This window comes from Oryzias latipes, chromosome 4, assembly GCF_002234675.1.
Source record: "Oryzias latipes chromosome 4, ASM223467v1".
Classification (NCBI taxonomy): domain Eukaryota; kingdom Metazoa; phylum Chordata; class Actinopteri; order Beloniformes; family Adrianichthyidae; genus Oryzias; species Oryzias latipes.
In genome coordinates, this window is record NC_019862.2 from 7,179,649 (window position 1) to 7,191,212 (window position 11,564).

At 43.6% G+C, this 11,564-nt stretch overlaps 1 protein-coding gene across 1 annotated transcript in view; it reads right to left on the reverse strand.

Annotated features, from left to right (window-relative positions):
- Positions 1 to 7,945, reverse strand: part of polrmt (RNA polymerase mitochondrial) — a 33,604-nt gene extending 25,659 nt beyond the window's left edge. Inside the window, exons 1-4 of the mRNA XM_023954091.1 lie at positions 7,750 to 7,945; positions 5,739 to 5,837; positions 4,813 to 5,609; positions 3,323 to 3,456 (exon numbers count right to left, since the gene is read on the reverse strand). Coding sequence (XP_023809859.1) covers positions 3,323 to 3,456; positions 4,813 to 5,609; positions 5,739 to 5,837; positions 7,750 to 7,873 — 1,154 coding nt within the window. The 5' untranslated portion in view covers positions 7,874 to 7,945. The remainder of the gene's footprint in view (positions 1 to 3,322; positions 3,457 to 4,812; positions 5,610 to 5,738; positions 5,838 to 7,749) is intronic.
- Between the last annotated feature and the right edge of the window lie 3,619 nt (positions 7,946 to 11,564).

Below are 11,564 nucleotides of genomic sequence, written 5' to 3' on the forward strand. Positions count from 1 at the left end.
ATTACCAACACTTAGAAGACAATTATGATTAATGATGAAGAAACTGAAAGTGTGTCGGAAATAAAATGTCTTGTTGTAATAATAGATGAAAAACTGAGCTGGAAGAAACAAACATTTGAAACTACGGTATCTAAATCCACACCTGTTCTTTTTCATCATTGTCCACTTTGTATTGTTCCTTCATCCTCCCATTTATGATCACACAAAACAACAATAAACCCAGATTTATTTTCTTCAAAAAAGAAGAAGAATCACCAGATTATTTTATATAGAGTCAACTAACTCACTGTTTAATAAATTAATATTCTTAAAGTTTAAAGACCTGGTTGATTTTAAAATACTTCAAATCATGTATAAAATACAAAATAAAAAATTTCTAAAGAGCATCCAAAACTTTTGTCTTAAAGAGATCATAAATCCAGACAGAGAATCAACTATGTTCATAAAAGCATCAGAACAAAAACGTCCCTGCATCTCTGGTTCAGATATGAAAAACTGCAGGGAAGACATTAAACATTCAAAGCTGTTATAAAGAGTGATATAACAATAGATAAGGGAGTCAACACCATTCATTCACTTGCATATGGTCATTCATCGCTGTACTTCTATTTATGAAGTTTATTTTATATTTAAGCAGTTTGAAATAAGTAAATTAAAAAAGTTCTTAAAAAAACATTACGCCAAAACTAATGTCTGTCTGGAAAAAAAAGCCATTTTCTCTGTGTTTTCCTTTCATGATTCCCGTCACTGGGATGTAAACGTGTTAACCTCCTGAATCCCAGAGAAAAAAAAAGAAGTTTCAAGTCAATTTGATTTATTCCACAAAAACTACACTTCCCAGAGCCCCGCCCCTTCACAATCTGTATTAGTGAAAAGCCACAAATTTTGTCTGCAGATACAAAAAGCAGTTCATCCAGTAGAATGCAGTGGTTGGGACATATTCCGGCTTACTCATGTCCTCTATAGAGGACACATCTGCATTGCTGGGAGTCAGGAGGTGAAGACTGACCCATAGCACAAACGGAACCAGGTCCAAGCAGAACCCTTCCTCTGAAACCGCTACAGGCCGTTTTTTAAGCCCTTTCTGAAGACAGAAGAACCATCAAGTGAACGACCCTGGGAGTATTTCAGGCAGGCAGCTCGAGCAGTGCGTTTACCTGGTTACTCCTTCCCACGGGCGTTCAGTCTAATTAACTCACCTGTTCAGCGTCCTACTTAAGTTCCAGGTGTGCGGTCCAATCCCTATTCTTCCACTTCCGCGAGCTCTGCGTTCGTCACCCCACCCTCCCCCCCGGCTTCCACCTGTGAGCTCCGTTAGTGGTAGTTTAATACCCAAAGTTTTCCATGGAGATCTTTGTTTTATGTATCTGAACGGAGCCTTATGCCAAGCTAAAAGAAATAGGGAAATACATCTTCTTTACTGCATGAGTTGTCTGACTGAAATGATGTTAGGTTTCCAGAAAAAGCATCAGAGATGAAAGCAAAAAGGAAAAAAAGCTGCTGATGAGTCTTTAGGAACAAAAAAACACGGCCTCCTTCTAAATATAGAGGAGGAAGCTTTCAAAACGTTCCTTCCTGGGTGAGCCACACAAAGAGTGGTTCAGAAGCCCCTCATGAGAAGCACAACCAATGACCCAGTTATTTTCGCCCAGTTGTTTCGTCCTCCCCACAGGCGCCGGTCGAGCTCAGCCCAAAAGAAACAACGTGGGCCCACCACCCGTAGGAGACCTAAAAAAGGGGCCGGTGCAATGTGGTTTGGGTTGGCAGTCAAAGGCGGCCCAAACCCTGGTCAAACTTGGCTTTTGGGACTTGGAACGTCACCTCTCTGGGAGGGAAGGAGCCTGAGCTTGTGCGAGAGGTTGAGAGGTACCGGCTAGATATAGTTGGGCTCACCTCCACTCATAGCCTGGGCTCTGAAACTCAGTCCTTGAGGGGCCAGTTGAGGTGGTTTGGGCATCTGGTCCAGACGCCTCCCTGGTGAGGTGTTCCGGGCATGTCCCACTGGGAGGAAACCCTGGTGAAGACCCAGGACACGCTGGAGAGACTACGTCTCTCGGCTGGCCTGGGAACGCCTCGGGGTCCCCCCAAGAGGAGCTGGAGGAAGTGGCCGGGGAGAGGGAAGTCTGGGAATCTTAGCTTAGACTGCTGCCCCAGCGACCCAGGGATAAGTGGAAGAACATAGATGGATGGAGTTTTCCTGAGCAGGAGGTGTGGTCAGAGTTAACACTCAAAACCCACCAAAAGGCTAAGAAAACGATGAAAACTGAGGAAGGTCACGTTGTAATCTGCAGATACTCTCAGATTATGATCTTAAACTAAAACATTCACAGTTAGGCGATGAAGCCAGAGTGACCTCGTCCCAGAAACTCAGTGTAGGTTCATGAGAGCTACCCTGAAGCCCGGTCATCTGTGGCGTGACGGGACACCTGCACAACTGACACCTGGATGTTCAGGCTTTACTGAAACATGCATGGAGTCACGTCAAACTGTAGTTTAAAACAACAAACCTGATATCTGATGTTCATACTAAGGCGCGCAGTCGGCTGGTGTCAAACTAGAAAAACAGTCTCAATTTCACCGGATTTTGTTTTGGCTGCAGTCAATTAATTACTACAAAATAAAAGCACCACGATGTGTGAAATGAAACAATAACCCTGATTACAGAAACTTGAGAGCCCTCCCTTCAGAACAAGACCACACAAAGCAGAGCATGAGACACTTCAAAACACAATGAAAGCAGGACCCCTGCTGGTCAAAGTGGAAACTGCTGCTGCCAAGAATTTTTACATTTAATTTTTCTTGTATTAAAAAAAGTTTTTAAACGAATAAAAACTGAACAGAGGGGACTATGCAGTAAAAATTTAACCCTTACCTTAAAAACTATTTTTGCTTAAAACTAATTACAGATTTGTAAAATCATCAGATGCTTGTTATTTGGGCAGGGTCAAACAAACAAACAAACATACATTTGATTATCACGTTGAAATTCAACATGGGTTATTCATATGAATCAGTTTTGTTTCTTCATCATTTCTTCTATTTTTCAAACTATGAACAGCTTTTCTTAGTCTTGGAATTTCCATATTTTACTAAGAAAAGTTAAAATTTAGTTTAGTCTGAGTAACGAATTACTGTATGTGAGAATTGTTTTTATTCACAAAGTGAAATGATAACATACTCCTGTAACCAGTCGATCAGTCAAAAATGTGGCAGATCAATGTTTCACATTGAACAGCTCAACTGGTGGATGGAGTGGAGAACTTCAGCTGTGATTGCCGCTGTTGTCACGTTTCATGACGTTTGTGAGCGTTCAAAGTCAAACCTTGAAATGGCTTTTGGGGAGCAGTTTGGATTCCGGCCCATGCACTCCAGAGCGGCAGAGTAGGAGCCCAGGTTGGGCTTCAGACCGGCTTCTTCCAGCAGGATGAAGATACGACCGATTTGATTCAGCATGCCCTGCAGAGAGACACGTGGGGGCAGAAGAACATCTCAGAGAGACCTTCATGTTCCGTCGTTGTTATCAGCAAAGCACATTTCCTGTTTACACTTTAGAGGTTCGCTGCAATGACATCATCAGTAATCGCCAACCTGCCACGCCGGAGGGAAACAGTGCAATTAAATTCAAATGAAGAGGAATTTTGAGAAAATCAACAGCAATTATCACAAAATCTACGATACATTGAATGGATAGATCCTTACTGTCTAAAGAAAAACCAAAATTAACACGACTAAAAAGAAGGTAAATGAAAGGAAGAGTTAGAAACTCTTTGACATGGTGCTGTAAAAGAAAACAGCCCGACTGTTCATCCTTCAGTTTGGGGAGGAGGAGTGTTCAGGTGATGATACAGCTATTGAGGCCTACGTCAAAGGGGAAGAGGAGAGGGGTTCAGGCCACTGGTGGAGGACTTTGTGGTGCTCGGTCGGGAGAACCGGCTGCAGCTAAACGTCTAGAAGACCAAGGAGATGGTTCTGGATTTCAGAAGGAAAGCCCAGACACCTCAGCCCGTGGACAGAGGGAGAAAGCGTGGAGCGTGTAAGTACCTTTGGGGTTGTGTTGGACCACAAGCACAGGTAATCAATAATATCCACAAACTGATTCACCATTTTTTCGGCTGTGGAAACACCGATGACCAATAATGTGCCTCTGATTTAGAATAATTGAACAGAGTATTGATGTGTTGCTAGTGGATGTGAACATTTGTTTGCCCTCCGGCATGGCGAACAGGAAGTTCTGGGACGTCATTAGAAATCAGTCTTTTGGACATCAACTCTGGTAAAAATAAAGTTTGTGTTACAAAAGCGAAATGTTGTGAATGTCCCAAGTATGAAAGATCTGCACAATAAATTGCAAATTTATCTTTATCGCGATATCAAGTTGTTTAATATACATATAAAAAAAACTAGATAAATGGTTACTTTAAATGTTCTAAAACAATCTTATGGCAGCTTGAAGTATTTAACGAATCAAATAAATCCATTTATGCATTTGACCAATCGGATGGACTCCTTTACATCATTGACCAATCAGACGGAGCCCTTTTATGTTAGATATTAGTATAATTTAAAATATGTTGACTCTTATTTAGTTCAAACTGTTGCACTGAAATGGAAATTATGTATTTAGTTGTTTTGCTATTTGTTCATGCATCGCAAGATATATCGTCATTGCAATATTGATCACTGATATTGTAATACACGAGTTTTCCTCATATCGTGCCGCCCTACTGTTAACCAACAGAACCTCAGCAGGACCTATCCAGAGAAAAGGTGCTGATATCAGACGGGTCTCCAGTGTGAGGAGGTGTCACTCACCTTCTTGGCCCAAACCCTCATCATGATGTTATAAACTCCGGTGTTCAGAAGCTTCCGCCGACTCCTGACTCTGTGCTGACTCAGCAGGAAGCGCTGCGCCCGCTCCACGTCCCCTATGAAGATGCACGCCTCCAGGTAGGAGCGGATGCTGAGCTGGATGTCTCCACACGCAGCTCCTTCTGCGTCCGGCTTCAGGCGCTCGGCGGCGGACCGCTGGCTCGCTTGGCCGCTGAGTTTCCCGTCGAGCGCCTCGGCTTCTGCCAGCTGTTCGTCCCGGACCCGGACATACTCCCCACTGCCTCCTTTCCCGTCCCTGTCAGGAACCGTGTTTTTCGGGTCTTTCTGTTTCTTCTTAGAAGCTTTTATTGACGCAGTCGTTGAGGAAACTGCAGCTTGAATCTCTTCAGATAGTTTCAAACGCTCTCTGCTCTGTTTGGCCTTAGAGGAGATGGTTTTATGCGTCGTTCCGGTTGCCATGGTGCTGGCTTTAGATTTTGCAGATTGTTTGTCTTTAACACTCGTCTGCATCTTCTGCTGGAGGTGTTGTTGTTTCTTTAGTTTGTTTTTCTTCTCCTGACTTAATTTTTCCTTCCAGCGACTGAACTCAGACTTCTTGGTTCCTTTGGAAGATGTCTGTCCCGGTTTAGGAATGTCCGGCTTCTCCTGAGGAGAGCCTTTGTGAGTCCCTCCAGATGAAAAGGCTCTTCCAAAAGGAGGAACTTTAACGAAATGCACCTTTGCATGCTGGACGTCTGAAGCCACGTCGGTCTGAAGCTGCTGAATCCGGGCTTCTAGGACTGAGAGGAAAAAACGCCTTTCATTTAAAAAAAAACTGCATTTCTACAGGAGGACAGGAAACATGGAGGCGCAGATTCTGAAAGGCGAGGAAGCCGCGAGGCTGGAAGCAGCTTTCCAGACCAACTCACCATCCAGCAGCTGCCACTGTTCGAGAACTCGCTTCTTCACATCCTCCGACTTTGGAATCACCGTTGAAAGAGTTCTTCTTTGAAGGTGCAAAGAACTTCCTGAAACAGACACGAAAACATGTGAGGGATGAGGCCCTTCCAGATTTCCATTATCAGGGCAGGAGGAGACAAAAAAACATGTTGAAAAAGATCATATTTGTAATGTAGAAAACACGCTGGGCGGGGCCACAACCTCCCTGCCCCTCCCCATTCTGATCATCCACTGTCAGACAAATAGATCCGTGAACGTCTTTGTTTTCCTGGTCTGATCTGGAATCTGGATCTAAACCGTGCGGCCGGATAGCTCCGATACTGTTGCCGTTTATGTTACACCGCTAATGTTAGGATGGGGGTGTGAGGGGCTGTAAGCTAGCAGGAGAGCATGGGAAATGGGTGCAGGCTTACTCGCCACCAACGGCCCCGCCCACAACTTAGAGGTGAATTTTTAATGCTCTTCTGCCGCTCTGCAGAAACTATGTCCCAGAAAACAACACAGGTTTTTGGATTTTGGCTAAAAAACATCATCATCGTCATTAAAAGACCACTGGGAACTTTGAACAGAGATCAAAAGACGATCAGAGTAGAACTTTAACTCCATCAAGCTTCTAAATTCTGCAACATTAAACTAAACGAGGAACATCTTTTTTTTTTTTCAAATTAAGCTTTTCTGTTTCCAAATGTCTGCAGCTTAAACCCTTTTCTTCCGTAAAGTTTTAGAATAATTTTCAAATAACTGTCAAAGAAACTCTTTTAGATTTTCTTTTCTGAGCCAAAAGTATCATCATAGTAAAATTAAAAGCACCCTGAAAGGAAAATGCTGTGTCTTCAGGATGAAATAAAAAAAAACGTGTGTCATCATTCCACGTAAACTAGCAGGATTAAACCAGGAAATCTGCAACTCACAGTAAAAAATGTTCATCTAGATGCCCTAAAATGCCATCAGCCTGTGTGACACCTGCATCGCAAAAGCCGGCGTAAACTGCAGTAAATGGTTACCCCAAAAAAAACAATCTCACGGCAGGTTGGAGTATTAAAAAAACCATAAAAAGCCCTTCACATCTTTGCCCAATCGGATGGAGCCTTTTTATGTTATGGTCGCCTCCAATATAGACGTGGGTCATTAGAGAATTCTTTTAGCTGACTTTTATTTCATTAAAACTGTTAGTGACATACAAATGGTGTATTCGATGTTTTCCTATCGCCAGTCATGTTGTCATTACAATATTGATCGCTAATATTGCAAGTTTTCCTCAGCAGCAGCCTTATCTTCTACACTTTCACAACAATTCTGAATAAGAAATACACAGAAATGCAATTATGAGCTTAGTGTTCTTTATAATTGTCCTTCATCTTTGGGAAAAAATGCCACAAGAACATGTTAAAATGTCCAAAAACACATTTTCATCATCATTTTCCTTAAAGACAGAAATTCTCCACAGCTTAGCTCTGGGGCAAGGAGAGGGAAGCATCATGGTGTGGGAGTCTAAGCTCTGTCTCACATCACTGGACATCCAAATTTAGAGGTCAGATTCAGTCACATCGCCATGGCAACTTATGCTGACAGCCACTAGTTTAAATTACTGATCCAAGAAAGTACGTTCACATTCATTTTCAGGACATGAAAACCAGCAGGTGGACAACAGCATGCAGGTGACGACAGGAAGTCATGATGATCGTGACAGGAAGTAGCTAAATTTCACATTAATGGGTTCCCTTTTCTCTGGTCTCAGAAGTTCTGCAGAGTCTTTGAAAGGCTCCTCTAGAGGCGTGGGTACGTTCTGTTATCTTGCGTACGCAAGGGGGGGGGGGGGGGGGGGGGGGGTGTCTGTGTTATGGTGCAGCGTTTCCCCGCATTTGTGGGGCAGATTTCATAAAACCAGACCGGAAACGCGTGTTTGACTCAACAGGCATCCTGGCTGGGGGAGCCCAGCAGGACAGGAGGTGAGCTGCTCCCCCTCTTCTTTCCACTCACCTGGGAAGCGACTCTTCGCTCGCACGCACAGCTCACAGCGGCCCGCCGTTCCCGCGCGGACCGCACAGTCCCCCACCGTGCCGCGAAGGCGGGAGGCAAAGGCGCAGACCCTGAGAAGGGACATGTTCGCCTGATATAACCGCGCTTCTCGATCAGCGGGCGGCCATCTTTCCTCAGACCTTCCTAATCGATCCCGGAAATCCTCGTCAGACCTGAAGTGAAGAGAGGAGCCCAGATTCATCGATGAAGCTCCTCTGTCCAGTGTTCTGTTTCTGCTTAGCTGTTAAACAAACAAACAAACAAAAAAAAACTCAGGGATTTATTCACTGATGAACGAAACTTTAAACCATTAATGTGCACAGTTGAACTTATTATCGAAGAATTAAAAAAAAAAATCAAACTGATTCATTTAAAATAAAAACAGATGGCCAGCAGGTGGCGGTGTCCCCTCAGGCTCCTAAACACCAGTGGATTATCAGCTCAACGGGTTTAATGAGCGACAGTAGAAATTTATGGTGGTGACAACTGGTTTAAAGTGGTGTTACTGCTAAGAACGGCATTTATTTATTTTTCCCGCTTTTTTAAACTATATAATTTTTCTTTTTTTTTATTTTAGTTGCACTTTTGTATTTTTTTCACTTTATTACTTTTCTGTTTTTGATTTTACCTTTTTTATGCTTTGTGTTTTTTTGCTTTTTAGTTTTTTAAATGACATCTTTTACTTTTCTGGGATTTCTTTTTCTTTTTACTGTTTTTACTTTTCAAGTTTTTCTTGTTTTCAAATTTTTTACTTTTATGATTTTCTTTTATTTCCTTATTTTTTATTTTTGCTTTCTGGACTTGTTTCACTTGCCATTTTGCAGATTTGTCCTTAATTGTCCAGAGCACCTGATTGGGCGAGGATTCAAATTCCTAGCATCTTCTGTTGGATGCCCCAAGCCTGCAACAGAACTGACATTTCCTCTCTGTTTATTTAGACCTTGGTCATTGGAACATTTGGTTATTTCTGTAAATATCTTTTTTTCCGTAAATACATCCCATATTACTTTTCTTTCTGGGATCTTTGCGAGAGCTTCTGAGTCATGATAGAGTTTGATTTGTTCTTCTTACATTTATGTTACATCCTATTACAATCCCTTATACCTGGTGGATTCTGGGTCAACATCTGGACAGGTGGAAACATGTAGAATCATGGGTGGATGGTTACTTCTAAAAGTTAACATCACCACTTAATAGATCCTGTAAAGAAGAAAGATGAAAAGTCCATCCAGATGTTTGGTTTTCACAGATGCTGTCCTACAGGTGTGTTGATGATCCTCTTTTTCTGCACCTGAGCCTTCATGCATCACCTGTGAAGGAGTTCTTGTCGCCGCCTGTTCGAACCCTTCGCCTCCTTTTCCTCTGCCTTTGAAGTTCAAACGCTCTGCGGCAAGCGTGACTCAGGGTCAGACGCTGAATTTATCTCATTCACATCCGTTACACTTTCTGACCCCCAGCATTGCCAGGACCCCCTCACACACACCACATCTTGTAACCCTTTTTGTGTGGAGGTTAACACAAGCACTTCTTGACAGAGAAGGAGAAAAAAGAAAGGGGATGGGGGCACAGAAGGAAATGAGGTCCAGGCGGGACATCTTTTCTCAGAGGAGACTGAGAGCAAAGCGGTGGGTGAGCTGGAGGTGAGGATCAGGAGGTGTTTGTTGCCACGGTTCACGAGCGGGGCCCCCTGACAGCCTCGTTTGATGTGGCCGGCCCCCGGCGGCGGCAGGCTCTTTGCGCTGCTGTGACAGTCATTGCCGGGTGAGTGACCGTCAATGCCCCAGCCCACAAAGGAGGAGAAGACAGGCATTCACTGGGCCCGATAATGGGCAGGCTGGGACGAGGCTGCCACTCTCACAGACTTTGATCATGGCAGTCCTTTCGCACACATTTGTGGGGGCTCTGTATTTGTTTAATAGATGGAGGGGGCTTTTTCTGAGGCTGCTTCACCTGACCAGAACTACTTGGAACAGACATTTCTCTGAGAGGTGTGACCCCACCGTGTGTGTAGATGTACTGGGCTTCGTCTTCAATGCCTTAGTCCCAAATGACCTTAGATATGCGGGGGCGTTATGTCAAACCTGTAAGGGCATGCAAGTGACCCCCAGCAAATATCTCTAGGTCTTAGAGCTCTTAGTGAACCCGCAGAGAGAAAATGTTCATGCACATTTTTTTCTATGTGCATGCTATGAGCGGCAGGTCGTAGACAACACTTATACAACACATAGGGGTAAGTAAGGGGGATATAGCACAACAATGGCATGTTGCATTTTCATGACGTCTCCCTGTACGAGCCTCAAGAAAACAACAGATCAACCCCCATACAGGTCATGTGACTAAGACTTAAGATGACAGCACACATCAGATTTGTGTTTCTCTGGAAGATGTGGAGCCCGATTCTTCATGTCATGGAGCTGAAGCTTGAGGATGTCCAGCTGCAAACATCACTTTGTTGTTCACACTGATAAATCTTCATCTGAAATTGTTTTCTCAAAGGTTTTTTCCAATGAGTTTAATTAGCCAGCAGGGTAATCTGCGAGTTCCTGACAGACCAGCCCCTTTAGCCCTTCAGTGGAGACGGTATTTAAAAATAGCCTCCTGCTCTGTATGCATCTGCTTCCGTGCACCTTCTGTCATTATCTGTCCACAGAGGAGCAATCTTTATTGACAACCTAATTTTGTACATCACTTGTAATCAGTGGGATCTCACTTACTGCCTTGTGACAAACTCCCAGCATCAGATAAACGCGGCGCTTATCTCAACGCCGCCGACCGCGAACAAAAGTCCGGCAGCAGGACATGCAAATGTTCCCAGCAGGACCGGCTGAGTGGTGCTGGTCTGGTGGCTGTTTTAACCACACATCAAGATATCCACGGCACCTGCGCCGACTCCGAAATCAGGAACTGAAAGGATCTGCAGATTCAAAAGAGCTTATGTCTGTATCGGTGAGTTTGAGCATGAGAAGCTGCGCCTGGTCTCCTCCGAGACAGAAGATTGTTGGGTTCAAGTGGAACCAAAAACTAGGAAAAATGGGTTTAATATGAGGTCAAAGGTCAGTGGAAGGACTAAAGAGAAGAAGCAGGAGCGGGGCCCATCAGCGACGACACGAAGCTCAAGTTTTTAGAGTCCTTTTAAGACTAATTATAGAGATATTATCTCCAGATTCAACCTCTTAAAGAGCTGCTCCATCCCTGCTGGGACAGATTATGTTCCTCTGCTTGAGGACACCCCCTTTGTGCCTGTTTCTCAGGGTCCTGCTCACACTCCCCCAGCACAGTTCAGCCTCACAACCGTTCGTGTCCCATGTTAATGCATCAGCACAAGCTGCTTTTTACCAGTCAGATCTCTACTTCTTTTATTTGCTTTCCATCAGTAAATGTGACAAATATTTTCAGAAAAACAACTCGGATGACTTTTACAGAACTAAATATCAGCATCAATCCAATGTTCACAGCTTTTTAACATCCTTACTTTATTCTGTTACACATACAGAGTTTATTGCCACGACTAAACTGTAAGGAATAAAGAAAAAAAAAAAGACATTTCAAACTGACGGGACATATTTGACCATGAATGCATATGCAGTGAGACAGAGATGGGGCGGGGCTTATCATCTATAGGGCTGAGCTCACAGCCCAAACTGTTGCTCCTCAAAGATCTGCGGAATTTCTGCGGAACAGAATAATTTTGGGGTATTAATAACATTTATTTATGTCTTATTTATTCATGTCTTACTCTATATTTCCTTATTTTCTATGGGAGACATCAAATACAC